General features: G+C 40.1%; 1 protein-coding gene across 1 annotated transcript in view; it reads left to right on the top strand.

The window, feature by feature from the left end:
- The window catches only part of abcb6a (ATP binding cassette subfamily B member 6 (LAN blood group) a), a 38,874-nt gene extending 24,569 nt beyond the window's left edge, over window positions 1-14,305 (top strand). Inside the window, exons 9-19 of the mRNA XM_088330420.1 lie at window positions 1,545-1,670; window positions 2,507-2,583; window positions 2,670-2,733; window positions 2,815-2,900; window positions 2,965-3,022; window positions 3,088-3,192; window positions 5,226-5,400; window positions 7,785-7,897; window positions 7,968-8,062; window positions 8,125-8,193; window positions 12,254-14,305. Coding sequence (XP_088186546.1) covers window positions 1,545-1,670; window positions 2,507-2,583; window positions 2,670-2,733; window positions 2,815-2,900; window positions 2,965-3,022; window positions 3,088-3,192; window positions 5,226-5,400; window positions 7,785-7,897; window positions 7,968-8,062; window positions 8,125-8,193; window positions 12,254-12,407 — 1,122 coding nt within the window. The 3' untranslated portion in view covers window positions 12,408-14,305. The remainder of the gene's footprint in view (window positions 1-1,544; window positions 1,671-2,506; window positions 2,584-2,669; window positions 2,734-2,814; window positions 2,901-2,964; window positions 3,023-3,087; window positions 3,193-5,225; window positions 5,401-7,784; window positions 7,898-7,967; window positions 8,063-8,124; window positions 8,194-12,253) is intronic.
- The last annotated feature ends 2,476 nt before the right edge of the window (window positions 14,306-16,781 follow it).

Raw genomic sequence — 16,781 nt, forward strand, 5'->3', positions numbered from 1 at the left:
GATTAAACAGGATGCTCATGTGCATTTTCCTATCTAAGTGTAATTTTAATTACCGTATTTTCCGCACTATAAGGCGCACCGGGTTATAGGGCGCACCCCGAAAAAATCGTTTTTGGTCCTATTTTTGACATACATAGGAACGCACCGGATTATAAGGCGCTACAATGGGAACGTGGACAAAACAGTCGGATAGTTCAGTCAAACTTATTACCCCCTTAACATTCCCAAAGCTTGCAAAGACGCAAATACGTGTCGAGAACACGTGCGGATGCGGTGTCCGTACGATGTCACTCAAATGCATCGTTCCATCATTCGGAAGGTTAAAGTCTTGGGATTCAAGAAATGCCACACATGCCTTAGTTTCTATTTTCTTTTTCGCTCGCAACTTTACTGTGCATATGACAATAAACACTTGGAATTGAGTTGAATTTAAAAATAGACACTCCATTCCATCCATTATCTGCACCGCTTATCACAGAAACATCGAGTTCAGTCTGAAACAAGATACAGGGACAATATAAAACCCGGAGTAGCTACCGAAGTCGTTGTGTTCATAATAATGTGCAGCCAATGTCCTCTTATATCCGTGAGTGCAGTAAATCCAGGAGAATAAAATATTTACGAATACAAAATAGAAAAAAATGCTTTCTGTGTGCCGTCAGCCACGTGCTATACGCATTCATCTTTTTCGGCCAATTGCAGGCTTTGTTTTGCCGTTTAAGCCAATGCCAGCCTGTAAATGATAAAAAGGATCCACCTCTTGACCTCCGAATAACTTTAGCCAATAGTGATCGATTCAAATGATGATTGACACATCTTTTTTGGCCAATTGCAGCCTTTGTTTTGCCGTTTAAGCCAATGCCAGCCTGTAAATGATAAAAAGGATCCGCCCCTTGACCTCCGAATAACTTTAGCCAATAGTGATCGATTCAAATGATGATTGACACATTGGTTAGCCAATGAAACGGCGGTAAATAAATCCCAGCATACACCGCGTACTACTTGGCGTTCGGGGGAAAATCTAGTCGGCGGCTGCAAGTTAGTTGGAAGACTTTGCGATTTAATATTGATCCATAAATAAGGCACACTGTTTTATAAGGCGCATGGTCAGCTTTTAAAAAAAAATAAAGGCTTTTAGGTGCGCCTTATAGTGCGGAAAATACGGTAATTATTTAAATATGCACACGTTTTAATGTTACAACTTTTCTAAATGACTGTCATTATTGAACCCTGTAAAACAATTTGAAAACACAATTTCCTCAAGGGTACCTTTTAGGGATAATGTACTAGGGGACAGAAGCTCAACAACCACTTTAAGTTTGTCTCCATTCTGTCGCTAGTTGTTATCTTGCACTCTTGCTATTTCACTAGCCTGTCATATTAGAGGCTATAATTGACTTAACATGTAATTGCATGGAAAATGTAAAAAAATGTATTTTATATATTTCAGTACACCACTAATCCATCATTTGCCCGTTTGCTTTGTAGTTAAAGTAAATATTGTATTTAGGGTGTCTAATAGGTGTGGTATCTTCCCACTCCAGTCCTCAGAGTGGAAGACACAGGCTTCCCTGGCCCTTCTGAACCAGACCCAGAACCTGATCATTGGAGCAGGTCTGCTAGCTGGCTCCCTGCTCTGCGCCTATTTTGTGACAGAAGGAAAGTTCAAGGTGATGCCATTTACAAGAAATACAGTGGAACCTCGGTTCTCGACCAAAATCCGTTCCATTTCTTAGTACGAAAACCGATTTTTACGATCACCGAAGCCGTTTTTTCCCATTAAAAGTCATGTAAAATTGTTTTAATCCGTTCCAACACCCTGAATGTTTATCTTGAATATTTAACGTAAAGCTAACCCAGGCTAATCGTACGTTCGCGTTAGCGTAATCTTCCGTACGAAAGATTACGCTAACATGAACGTGTAAAAATTAAAAAATCGGGTCGTTTACACGTCATTCAGCACCCGGGTCTCCACAACAAGTGGTGAGCGGTTAAAGGATAAAGAAAAGAATTATGAATAGGATTTCTTACCGGTCGGCAGAAGCCATGCTGTATTCCTGAAAGAAGGGAAACTCGCACACCTTCTTCATATTTTGCTATTATTTCTTTCTTAAATGCAATAGTTGTACGCACTACTCCTCTTTTTTCACCTGTAGCAACTTTGCTGCTTGCACTAACCTTCTTCCGAGGCATAATTAGGGGTTAAAACACTCCCTTCACCGCTTTTGAAAAACGAAAACGGAAAAGGAGTGCGCGTTGCCGTGACAACAGTTCTTCACAAGGGGTGGGGGCAATCTACACTCGTACGCCGCTCAGCGTCGCACCCTAGCGTACTGGCGTTCGAACTCCGTTTTTTTTGAACGAAAAGCGAAGCAAGAATTTCTCAATTTTTGGTCGAGAACCGATTTGTTCGAACTGAGAGGCGTTCGAAAACCGAGGTTCCACTGTATATCATTTTCTAGATCAAGTAAATGTTAAATTTGAATTGTTGCATGTGTTATCCCAGGTTGGTGATTTTGTTCTGTTTGGAACTTACATAATCCAACTCTATACCCCTCTAAACTGGTTTGGTACTTATTACAGGTAGGAACCAGCAAATCTTTACGTTACTTGATTGGTTATGTAATAATTAGCTGCTATTTGGAGTAAAAACTTGGTTATATTTTCAGAATGATCCAAAATTCATTCATCGACATGGAGAGCATGATCAAGCTATTTGAGGAGGACGAGGAGGTACATTTGATTCTCTCTGGTGCTCCTGAATCTGTCATTGACTTTACGCTTTGTTAAAACATTTCTTTTCATTATCCGCAGGTGACGGATGCTCTAAATGCTGTGAACTTTCACTACAAGCTAGGAAAAGTGGAGTTTGACCATGTTTGGTTCAGTTACACAAATAGGTGGGTGTCATTGGAAGATAATGAATGGGGGAAATGTTCTTAACTGTTGGTTCTCATTTTACAGCAAGGAGGTTCTCAAGGATGTCTCGTTTACAGTTCTACCTGGACAGACTGTAGCCCTGGTAGGTCTAAACCTGTGTGAAACTCTGAAAAATGAAAGGTGATTTGTTTACAAAAGCTTCTACAGGTTGGACCGTCGGGATCTGGGAAGAGCACCATCATCCGTCTCCTCTTCCGCTTCTATGATATTCAGGGGGGCTGCATTCGCATCGATGGTCAGGACATATCCAAAGTAAGGATGTCGAATAGTGTTTCATTCTGCAAATGGTAAATGCTCTGCATTTATTTATAGAGCGCTTTTCAAGTCAATGAAGACCTCCCAAAGTGCTTTACAATGTGCTTCACACTTACCCATTCACACACACACTCACACACCAATAGCGGCCATGCAAGGCGCCGACCTGCTTATTGGGGGCATTAGAATTCAGTGTCTTGCCCAAGGACACTTCGACATATAACACGGAGGAGCCGGGAATCGAACCTGCGATCTTTTGATCCCAAGACGAGCGCTCTAACTCCTGAGCTGCAATGATTCAAAGGCAGTCTTGGGCATGTTACTTTAAAAAAGTAATCAGTTCTAGTTACTCAATACTTCTTCTAAAAAGTAACTGAATTAGTAACTAAAATACTCAATAGTAAAAGTCAATAGTTACCGGAGAAAGTAACTATTTCGCTTCTTTAAATAAAAATTATTTTCCGAGCAGTATGAGTCGAAAAAAACTAGTAGTTTGAGAGGACGTCGTTGGGCGTCGCTCCAAAATATACACAGAGACAGAAATATGGCGGAAAGGGAACATACTTTATTGCATTCGTTCAGCAACGTTCAAGCCATGTTCAAAATTCGTCCGAGAGCCGCTGGCTTTTATACTGTGTTCAAAAACATCACGTGATGTTTTTCTCTGAATCGAAAGGGTTTTTTCTCGGAATCGAAATGTGTTTTTTTCCGGCCTCGGCTCGCTTCCTCAACAACTTGTGATTTCTTGTATCAACATTGTCTCGTAACATCCTGCCAGATGTCTATTGTCAGCTCGAAGGCTTCTGACTTACAGTTAATCCACAACAGTAGATGTGAAATAGAACCTTGTAATATTTATTACACCTTACCAGCAACAGTTTCATCCTACACTTGAAGTGCAACAAAAATAAACCGTAAACAATATTATAAAATAACAATCTGCATGTACATAAATATGCATAACCACGCACAAAAATGATGCAAACATGCACCAAAACGTATGCAACTCACCGCTTTTGCTCGTCAGTTACGTCAACTACTTTGTAACCGTGAAAAAAAAAAAATAGTTATATTACCTGGTTACTGTTGGTAAAATTGTATGGACACACGCGCACAAAAACTTGCGTATACACGCACACAAACATACCTATTGCACCGCTTGGGCCGCCATTAACTTTAACGGCATTGTAATAGCGGGAAAACTCATTAATTTGTTCCAGGGACAGACTGAAGAGATCATTTCTTCCTCATGCCATGAGGCTCTTTAACTCCACCCGGGGGAGTAAAAGCCCACATTAAACCCCAACCCCACATTTGCATATTACCCTATTTTTATTACAGTGTGTATTTTCCATAGCACTATTTAAATACTCTATAGCAAAACGTTATATTGGGTATTTTTGTATTCTATATCTTTATTTTATTTATTTTTTAACACAAGGATACTGCTGGAAGTGTGAACTTCCCTACGGGCATGAATAAAGTATCTATCTATCTCTATCCCTCTATCTCTCTCTCTCTATGATTACCCCATTACTGAACAAAATAAAGCTGTTACGGAACGGCGTTATTTACAGCACTGTTGAATGGTGACGTGCATTGAAAATGAAATTTACATATTTTCTATATTAAACATGTGTTAACAATGCACAACTGAGTCCAAAGAGAAGAGACCTTATGCTTCATTTTCTATTGCACCTATCTGCTTTTATCTTTTATCTGTCTGGGATGGAACAAACCCCCTAAAAAGAGAAAAAAGGAAGAGTTCATTTGAGCATGTCTAAGAAATGCGTGCAAATCTGCCGCCATCTCCTGGCTTAAAGTCCTTATTGCAGCTATACGTTTTCAAATCCCGCCCCCTCACCTTAATCATGTTGTTGTACTTGGATCCTAAGCTAGGAGAAGTCAAGTCATGTTTATCTGTATAGCTCTTAATTACAAAGAGTCTCAAAGGGCTGCACGGATCAAAGACTGTTGCAAACTATTATTGGAAGAAGAAAAAAATGACATCATGTTTCACTTGTGCTCAGGTCAAGCAGAAATCTCTGCGAGCGAACATTGGAGTAGTCCCCCAGGACACGGTTCTGTTCAACGACAACATCCTGGAGAATATCCGCTACGGACGCGTCTCTGCAAGCGACCAGGAGGTAGAGGAGGCTGCCATTGCTAGTGACATCCATGATCGAATCGCAGCATTCCCGGAAGGTAATGTGTTCATTAAAGGTATTCCCAAATTCTGAAATATACAAAATGTGAGAAAATAGAACCATGTTTTCCGGACTATAAGTCTCTCTGGAGTAAAGGTCGCACCAGCTAAAAAATGCATTATTAAAAAGGAAAAAAAATAAGGAAGTTGCACTCTGTGTAAAAGTCGCGGTTTGGGGGGAAATTTATTACAATTTTATTAAAATCCACCACCTAAAACATACATGTCATCGTGAAAGGAAATTTACATAATTTTTTTTTTTAAAAGAACACTGAATACTAACATTACACGTACTCTACGGGCATAACTTAAGACAGGGTTGTCTTTAACAACGTAACATCCATCCATTTTCTGCACCGCTTATCCGCAGTAGGGTCGCGGGGGTGCTGGAGCCCATCCCAGCTATCTTGGGCAGTGGGCAGGGGACACACTGAACTGGTTGCCAGCCAGTCGCAGGGACAATTCGGACCGGGTAATTAACCTGACATGCATGTTTTTGGAATGTGGGAGGAAACTGGAGTGCCCGGAGTATACCCACGCAAGCACGGGGAGAACAAGCAAACTCCACATAGGAGGTTCGATCTCATGACCTCAGAACTGTGCCGCCCACGCGCGAACCACTGCGCCGCCGTGCTGCCCATAATAAAACAATGTACCAAATTATTCAATCATTTTATATGTTTTGCAGGGGATTCATGAAAAACACATGAAATATAAATTAAAATATTCCCAGACCTACAACAAAAAATTGTAAAATACAAAACAACTTCAGCTTTTCATACACTGAACAGGTCTAAAGTCGAACAACAACACATTATCCCTAAAATGCCAAACAATGAAATAAAAATGAACTATTAACTCTTCACTGCTATAAATAAATAATGAAAAGCAAAAAATTCTATTTCAACCAATTTAGACATGGATCCTCTGGAAAAACATCTCTATCTATCTATCTACCTTGGTCATATCCCTCAAAAGGGGTGACCGACTGCAAGACAAACACATACAAAAACAAAGAAAATAAAAAAGGGAAAAGATAGCAAAAAAACACACACAAACATTTTGGACCATGGCCAACCCAAATGACCAAACACCCAAATAAGTTAAGCACCTCGGCACCCAAGTCAGTCATGCTTTCGTCCCTCCAGATGAAACGGGACACAAGAAAGCGGCCATGTCACTCGTGTCAGGGTGGCACAACATACTCTTTTGTTCAACAGCAGGGCCCGACAGCTTTAACTGGTTTACCCCTGCCGCATCAAATTACAAATAAATTAAAATAAATAAAAATACATTGAAATACAGTGGAACCTCGCTTTTCGAACGCCTCTCAGTTCGAACAAATCGGAGTCCGACCAAAAATTTCGAGAAATTCTTGCTTCGCTGTTCAGTCAAATAATCAGGGTTCGAACGCCGGTACGCTAGGGTGCGATGCTGAGCGGCGTACGGGTGTAGATCGCTCTTTTCTTGACCAACTGTTATCGCGTGCGGACGTGCTTCGTTTTGCTTTAGCCCCTAATTATGCCTCCGAAGAAAGTCAGTGCAAGCAGCAAAGTTGCTACAGGTGAAAAAAGAAAAGTAGTGCGTACAACTATTGCATTTAAGAAAGAAATAATAGCAAAATATGAAGGAGGTGTGCGAGCGCTTTCTGCTGACCACTTCAAAGGTAAGAAATCCTATTCATAATTCTTTTCTTTATCCTTTTTTTTTATTTTTACACGTACATGTTCGCGTAATCTTTCGTACGGAAGATTACGATAACGCAAACGTACGATTAGCCTGGGTTAGCTTTGTGTTTACGTTAAACATTCAAGGTAAACATTCAGGGTGTTGGAACGGAGCCCAACATTCAGGGTGTTGGAACGGAGCCCCCTTTCCAATGAACCGCTCACCACTTGTTGTGGAGACCCGGGTGCTAAATGACTTTTAAACGACCTGATTTTTTTATTTTTACGCGTTCATGTTAGCGTAATCTTTTGTACGGAAGATTACGATAACGTGGACGTACGATTATCCCGTTGTTAGCTTTATGTTTACGTGAAACATTCAAGGTAAACATTCAGGGTGTTGGATCGGATTAAAACGATTTACATTATTTTTAATGGTAAAAATGATTTCGGTGATCGAACAAATCGGTTTTCGAACAGGGTTCTGGAACGGATTATGGTCGCGAACCGAGGTTCCACTGTAAGTAAAACAAAAAGCAAAAGATCAGCAGTTTCTAAAATCGAAAGATTGAATGCACTCTGCTTCGGAGCAATCGATATCATTAAAATTAGTCCAAATTTGGCCATGAAAAAGGTGTACGAACCCTGTTCTGTGTTTTTTTGCGTTGACCAAAATGAATCCCGTACATTTGTGGTAAACCATTTTTCATCGTTAGGTTATGCTACGCAAGTGGGGGAAAGAGGGTTAAAGCTGAGCGGAGGAGAGAAGCAGCGAGTGGCAATCGCCAGGACCATCCTCAAGGCACCACAAATTATCCTTCTGGATGAGGTAAAGACTCGGTCGTAGTATGGCAGTAAGTATTTACAATATGATCAGACGCGCTATGGTATCTTTTCAGGCCACATCGGCGCTCGATACCCAAACAGAACGCAACATCCAAGCCTCTCTTGCCAAAGTCTGTGCTGGTCGTACAACAATTGTTGTAGCTCACAGGTAGAGATCGCTTTACGGCCCTTCAGTTTGCTTTCACTGTGGCTGATAAGCTGTGTTCATAGGTTGTCTACAATCATCGGCGCGGATCAGATTCTTGTCGTCAGTGAGGGCCGTATCGCTGAGCAAGGACGGTAAGTGCTGTTTTCTGATGATAGGATCTCAATTTTTCACAAGCGTTGGGTGCACCGTGTTAAAAGTTGCAGTCTTTGTCAAGTCAAGTCATGTTTATTTGTAACGCCCTTAATCACAAACAGTCTCTAAGGGCTGCACAGACCACAGATTATTGAAAAGCACAGACTATTAGGACACTATCTCCTGATCTAAAACCTACATGCGGGCAAATAATACACATGTTATCAACATAAAATTTAGGTTATTCATATGCTATAGAGTAGAAGTGTGTTTTAGGTTTAGATTGAAACATTTCCACTGAGGTTGCAGATCAAATCTCAGGGGGAAGAGCATTCCAGAGCACTGGGGCCCGGATGGAGAACGCTCTCGAACCTGCGGATCTCTTCTTGGTTCTTGGGATCATTCGTAGACCAGCATTTTCAGAGTGAGGGCTCCGGACCAGAACATAGGGCGAAATTATATCTGAAAGATATGAGGGAGTAAGTCCATGCATGATTTTGTATACTACCAACAGAACCTTAAAATCACATCTTAAGCTAACAGGGAGCTAGTGCAGGTTAGCTAAAATCGGGGTCATGTGATCAAACTTTCTTAGTTAAAAGCCTCGCTTGCAGCATTTTGTACCAGCTGAAGGATCTTGATTTTGGACTTAGGGGAGGACCAGAGAGTAGGGCATTACAGTAATTGAGATGCATGAATTATAATCTGCATCCGACTGGGACAGCATGGGGCGTAATTTAGCAATGTTACGTAGATGGAAACAAGCTGTTCTGGTCATATTCTTGTCATGTGTTTAGAATGACAGATAGGCTTCAAATATGACACCTAAATTTTTGACTGAGTCACTCTGGGTGATATTACTTTTGTCAATGTTCAGAGCAGTTTTTGAGAACAAGTCACGGCATTTAGATGACCAATAACTAACATTTCGGTCTTTTTAGAGTTAAGGCGCAAGAAGTTGAGTGAAATCCATTCTCTTATCTCGGTGAGGCAGGCCTCCAAATTTGCACGGTTTAGTGTGGCAGATTCCTCCAAAGGGAGATATAGTTGAGTGTCATCTGCGTGGCAATGGAAACTGATATTGTACTTGCGAATAATATCACCTCATGGAAGCATGTCAATGCTAAAAAGAAGGGGGGCAAGTACTGAACCCTGCGGAACACCAAGGGTAACACTAAAGGGCTCAGATGTAATTTCACCATGAATGGTTCTTTTTCTGTATTTATCACTACACCGACCTCTGTTCCGGCCGCATTGCAACAATACAGACAAGCAAACAAGTGTCTATCTTTAAAAATACAACAGAAACTAAATTAAGTGTGGTTGCGGTTTAAGTATAGATTACAAAGTAAAACACATGGATAAAACTTCATATAAAAGAGAGCTTGTGCAAAACAGAGTTTGCTACGCATATTTTTTTAGACTATCTACAGTATATCAAACAAAACTGTCCAAGTCCTCATCCTCTGTTTTTGACCAGAACAGCTTCGCCAAATCTATTAAAAGGTTCATTCTCGTAGTCACTTTCCGTGCCGTGCGGCTCCTCAAAAATGCAAAAAGTCAAACAGTTCGGGTAGACATATTGCCCCAAACGTCAACAATCCATTGTTTTCAGTGTAATCCGCTGGAAATTTCTGCGCCACCATAGTCCTGGTCCGGATGGAAAAATATCACTGTTTCATGAAACGAAAGCACCAAGACGATAATAATAACTTTCAAATTGCTAGATATGATACTGCGTTAGCATCCATGAGTACTTCCACAAACATTGGACGCATTGCGTGTGGCATCACGTGTGCTCTTCTGGGCGTTCTTACTGGAGAGGCATAGAGGTCAAAGGAGATCGTATACAAATCGCATTTAATCGGAAATTTGAACTGTCAGGTTCAAAACGGTGTCCGGATGAAATAAGAAACTTTTGACTTACAATCAAACTCGTTTATTAAAGCAAGGCAAGCACATTGAGACAAGGCAAAATTGCGTTCTTGAATTGCGTTGAAATAATTCCCACAGACTGAAGCGTGAGCCTCCTTTTGATACTGTTTCATAGATTTCTGATTGGTGGATAGAGTAAAACACGGGCACACAAGTGCATTCTGATTGGTTTAGGCAGGAATTACATATTCAATTGCAGGGTATAATGTTGGTCGCTAGATGGCGTGAGCCCATAGTAAATGATACATCACAGCAGTTTATTGTTTGCACATAGATAAATGGTAAATGGTCTGCATTTATATAGCGCTTTTCAAGTCAATCAAGACCGCCCAAAGCGCTTTACAATGTGCTTCACACTTACCCATTCACTCACACACCAATAGTGGCCATGCAGCCATGCAAGGCGCCTACCTGCTTATTGGGGGCAATAGGGAATTAGATAAGAGTCTTCGGAAAATTACCAGTGACCTCCAAGTTGTGGAGACAGAGTTCAATCCACTTTGGGAAAGTTATGCTCCTGTCCTTGGGTTGTACGGTTTTGCCAAAATACGTTCAGTGCACCTGTTTGATAACGGATAGGGAGCTTCTAGCTCTGTAGAAACAACGTTTTTTGGGCCTGGGAAACCCACGCTCCCGACCCTGGAGGCCCTCGCGCCGGAAAACAACTCCAAAACGCAACTGCACAATTATTGGGTAAATATAAATGTATAAAAGTATTGTAATATAGTATAAAAGGCACACTTGGACCATAATTTCACTTCTATATAAATCTCACAAAAACTTTGAATTGGACCCAAAAATGTTGTAAGTCCGAAACTCAAGACGAAAAGTTACCAGACAGCAGGGCAGGCAACTCTGAAAAGTTGCCTGCCCATTTTTCACAACTTGACACACAATAAGACGACTCATTGCAAAAAAAAGCGTTGCAAAGTATTAAGGATTTATTATCAGAACAACACTTTAAATTGGTTTATTACAAATCTACTTACAACATTCATTGCATGGATATGACATCGCTGTTTTCCATCTGCCATCAGTATGTACGTGTATTTCCTCATCGTCATTCATGCAATGTTTGCGTTGCGCGTCTGCTACAAGCCACGTGAACTCCTCTTTCCGCGATGCTTTTAATGTACGTTTACGATTTGTAGCGTCATCAATTTTGTTAGCTTCTTTTGAATCTTTCTTCTGGGGCTGAGGTTTTGCCTGGATTCCTAACCACTTTTCCATTTTTCTTGTGTTTTCTGTGCGTCTACTTTGGAAAATGATATAAGAAGGCACGACTTTATAACGCTCGGGAAAGTCCGGAAGCAGGAAGTTATTCGATGCAGGCTTCTGATTGGCAAATTGCCTAACGAACCGAAATTCTGAAATTTCCAAACCGAACGAAGATTTCAAAATCGGAATAAAGCAATTGTTGATTTGAAAAATATACAAAATTTAAACGAAAGATTTTTTTTTTCTTGAAAAAGTTGTCGGCCACCCGGGCAGAGCGGTGTGTAAGTTGTACGCAGGGTTGGGTAGGGTTACTTTAACTGGATTACTTTCAATGACTTTTGGAGGACTCCAATACCAAATATGCTAATAAAAGACAAAAGAAACTAAATATGAATAAAATGACGAAAATTTGTGCAGGCTTGGGGAGTAACGAAACACATGGACCGGCAAAAATGATGTCGGCAAGCTGTTTGGATTTATTTTCATTATGTTTCTGTGGCATTTTATGTTAGTTTTGCCGGAGATCAAAGCCAGGAGAGAAAGCTTACCACGTGTTGTGAGTCATCATTTGATTCATATTTAGTTTCTTTTGTCTTTTATTGGCATATTTGGTATTGGAGTAATCCAAAAGTCATTGAAAGTAATCAAGTTAAAGTAACCCTACCCTGGTTGCACGCCCCGGGCGTCCGGCTAGACGTTGTTTCGGACCCTGGTCTATGACTAAGCCAAGGCTTGAACCTGAGACCTCCCAGTCTCGGGAGCAGGTACCCAACCCTAAGGCCAGGAGCTGGTCAACGTCCACCGCTTTACATGACTTACAGGGTGCGGCGCACAATTTAAAGAAAATCTGAGTCTTTTATGTGCGCCTGAAAATAGGGTAGTCAAGTTTCCACTTTTCTGTTGAAGGCACGAAGAGCTGCTCCAAAAGCAAGGCCTGTACGCCGACATGTGGACAAATCAACAGCAGGCCCAGGACGCCGACTCCTCATCGGACACCGAAGCCAAAGACGGCAGTTCTGAAAAACTGCAGCCACCGCCCGTTCCCGAAAGCCACCATTGAGTTTTACTCGTGGTGTGACGGTCTTGGGTTTGGATATTTGAACTTGTTCGAATTTATCATGTTTATTTATTTTTTATATTTTTTTAAATGGTGTGTTTGCATTCCTGAATGCGATCCAACCAGGTATGTTGATGATCAGGGTTGGGTAGGGTTACTTTAACTGGATTACTTTCAATGACTTTTGGATGACTCCAATACCAAATATGCTAATAAAAGACAAAAGAAACTAGATATGAATAAAATTATGACGCACAACACATGGTAAGCTTTCTCTCCTGGATTTGATCTCTTTGATCTCCGGCAAAACGAACATAAAATGCGACAGAAACCAAAGAAAATAAATCCAAACAGCTTGCCAACATTATTTTTGCCGTTCCATGTATTCCGCTACTCCCCAAGCCTGCACAAAATTGAGTCATTTTATTCATATTTACCGTATTTTCCGCACTATAAGGCGCACCGGGTTATAGGGCGCACCCCGAAAAAATAGTTTTTGGTCCTATTTTTGACATATATAAGACGCACCGGATTATAAGGCGCTACAATGGGAACGTGGACAAAACAGTCAGATAGTTCAGTCCAACTTATTACCCCCTTAACATTCCCAAAGCTTGCAAAGACGCAAATACGTGTCGAGAACACGTGCGGATGCGGTGTCCGGACGATGTCACTCAAATGCATCGTTCCATCATTCGGAAGGTTAAAGTCTTGGGATTCAAGAAATGATAACCATTCCTTCGTATCTATTTTCTTTTTCGCTCGCAACTTTACTGTGCATATGACAATAAACACTTGGAATTGAGTTTAATTTAAAAACTCCATTCCATCCATTATCTGCACCGCTTATCACAGAAACATCGAGTTCAGTCTGAAACAAGACAATATAAACCGGGAATAGCTCACCGAAGTCATTGTGTTCATAATAATGTGCAGGCAATGTCCTCTTATATCCGTGAGGGTAGTAAATCCAGGGGAATACAATATTTACAAATACAGAATAGAAAAAAATGCTTTCTCTATGCCATCGGCCACATGCTATACGCATTCATCTTTTTCGGCCAATTGCAGGCTTTGTTTCGCTGTTTAAGCCAATGGCAGCCTGTACATTATAAAAAGGATCCGCCTCTTGACCTCCGAATAACTTTAGCCAATAGTGATCGATTCAACTGATGATTGACACATCTTTTTCGGCCAATTGCAGGCTTTGTTTGCCGTTTGAGCCAATGGCAGTCTGTAAATGATAAGAAGGATCCGCCTCTTGACCTCCGAATAACTTTAGCCAATAGTGATCGATTCAACTGATGATTGACACATTGGTTAGCCAATGAAACGCCGGTAAATAAATCCCACCATCCACCGCGTACTACTTGGCGTTCGGGGGAAAATCGAGTCGGCGGCTGCAAGTTAGTTGGAAAACTTAATGTTGGTCCATAAATAAGGCGCATTGTATTATAAGGCGCATGGTCAGCTTTTGAAAAAAATAAAGGCTTTTAGGTGCGCCTTATAGTGCGGAAAATACGGTAGTTTCTTTTGTCTTTTATTGGCATATTTGGTATTGGAGTAATCCAAAAGTACCGGTAATCCAGGTTTTATCAAAGCACACAGGGACCCCCACAATGCATGGGATAAGGCGGTAAGTGTGGGCCCAGCCTAATAACAATGATAAACCACTATCGCTGTTTTAGTTGCTTAGATAGTGAGTGTGAGTTTGACTATCTCCTTATCGGTGAATACGTGGAGAAATATGTGAATAGTGGCCCTGTATATTTGCTGAAGTGAAACTATTTTTATGGGGGTGATCAACAAGCCATACAATGTTCTACTGAGTTTAAAGCTTTGTAATATGTGTCATGCATGTTGTTTTTTTGGTCTAAAATAAACATGACACTTTTCCAGTCCAGCTGCTTCACAATTAATCGATCACAATGTTTTCATGAAGTCAAGTCATGTTTATTTGTGACACCCTTAATCACAAAGAGTCTCAAAGGACTGCACGGATCAGACTATTGCAAACTACAGACTATTATGACACCATCACCTGATCTAAAACCTACATGAGGGCAAATAATACACATATATTGTCAACATAAAATATAGGTTATTCATATGCTATAGAATAGAAGTGTGTTTTAAGCTTAGATTTAAACATTTCCACTGAGGTTGCAGATCGAATCTAGGGGGGAAGAGCTCTCGAACCTGCGGATTTCTTCTTGGCTCTTGGGATCACGAGTAGACCAGTATTTTCAGAGCGAAGGCTCCGGACCGGAACATAGGGGGAAATTCAATCTGAAAGATATGAGTGAGCAAGTCCATGCATGATTTTGTATACTACCATCAGAACCTTAAAATCACATCTTAAGCTAATATTAAACTTGAAGAGATCAAGCTACACAGGAAAATTATATAGTGTTGATTCAATAGTGAAAGGTTGGACAACTTTGAAGTGACTAAATGCACGGACCTCCACTCGCATATTATTTACATACATATATGTAACCGCGGTGTACCTGTCCCACCAAAGATCCACATTCACACTGGACTGGATGATGAGGTTTTTATTAGTAACTGCAGATGAAATGAGTCACAACATTAGCTTTTCTGCTGGCTTTGATCTCTTTGATCTCGTTAGCAGCTCTCTGTGGACTGCCCAAAAGCATATCAAAGACCTTTCTTTTCAATTTACATAAACTATATTTTAGAATATCACAATACATTTTTACATCCATTTCAAGAAGATACTTTTAACAAGAGATTGTATAGTGGATTTTTAACGTTTACAATGAATTCAACATATTTTCTTTAGTCTGAATTTTAACCAACATCATCCTTTTTAATATATATGAGAAAATAGAAATAAGAACAATAATGAGTATAAAAACGGATACAATTTACCTGCTGATGAAATGAGTCACAACATTAGCTTTTCTGCTGGCTTTGATCTATACAAGGGGAATTAACATTTTAGCACAACAGAAACAAAACGAAAATAAATCCAAACAGCTTGACAACATCAATCACATTACTGTGCATGTTGAGAGATTTGTCAGCTGGGGTTATAATGTTTAAAATTAACTTTTGTGGAGCACCAAAAGATGTGTCTTACCGTTAGCAGCTCTCTCTGTAGACTGCCAACAAACCCCGCTTTCCGGTCACATGTCCAAAGCCAAAACCAAACCCCACCCCATACCAGCAGGTGGCACTGTTGGACTCATCATTGCAGGACACTTACCAAAAACTATACACATATTTCAGCAGGAATTTCAATAAAACAAAAGTTATTGATACACCCGTTACATATATACAGTATGTGCTTCCTTATAAGGCTTATTTTTTTTCCTGTTCTCAACATGGTTTTGGGGGGGGGGGGGTCTAATAAATGGCTAGTTCTTTCAGTTTTGGATTAATTCTGCATATTTAATACATAGGTGATCGATGCACGAATACTGCTAACTCACAAAACTAACCTGATTCGTCTTTGTTGATTTTTAATCATTGTGTCTGGCGAGCTTTTGCCTTGAGAAATAGGTCTTCGTGCTGGACAAAACACTGACAAAAAACAGCTTTTGGTTTTTGTTAGTTTGGTGCTAAAATGTCATGTTGTCTGTCAGTGTGCCAGAGTCGAAAATTAACGTGAATATTTACAGCGTTCCAGCAGACACTTTACATAAAAAAAATAGAAGAGAGTTATGGTTAAATGAATTAAAGGGAGAAGATTGGACCGAGGTACTCACCAAAAATGCTCGGGTCTCCAGCGCACATTTCATATCAGGTAAGAGAAATTAAAAGTTAATGGTTGTTGCTAGCAAGTTCATATTTCTTATATCGGCAAAATATCTTGTTTTCTTAGCGTCAGCTAACTGCGTGTAGCTAAAATGCAATCAACAGATGTTTCTGTTAAAAAAAAAAAAAACTACGGTACATTACTAATTAAATGTATCTTATAGATTACTTGTCTTATGATTGATTGCAATGTGTGCAGTCTTCTATATTTTTGACCAGGGTTGGGTAGGGTTACTTTAATTGGATTACTTTCAATTACTTTTGGATGACTCCAATACCAAATATGCTAATAAAAGACAAAAGAAACTCAATATGAATAAAATGACAAAATTTTGTGCAGGCTTGGGGAGTAATGGATTACATGGAACGGCAAAAATGATGTTGGCAAGCTGTTTGGATTTATTTTCATTTTGTTTCTGTGGCATTTTATTTTAGTTTTACCGGACATCAAAGAGATCAAAGCCAGGAGAGAAAGCTTACCACGTGTTGTGAGTCATCATTTGATTCATATTTAGTTTATTTTGTCTTTTATTAGCATATTTGGTATTGGAGTAATCCAAAAGTAATTGAAAGTAATCAAGTTAAAGTAACCCT

The sequence above is a fragment of the Urocampus carinirostris genome, chromosome 3 (genome assembly GCF_059441175.1).
Source record: "Urocampus carinirostris isolate Australia breed hairy pipefish chromosome 3, RoL_Ucar_1.0, whole genome shotgun sequence".
Lineage (NCBI taxonomy): Eukaryota > Metazoa > Chordata > Actinopteri > Syngnathiformes > Syngnathidae > Urocampus > Urocampus carinirostris.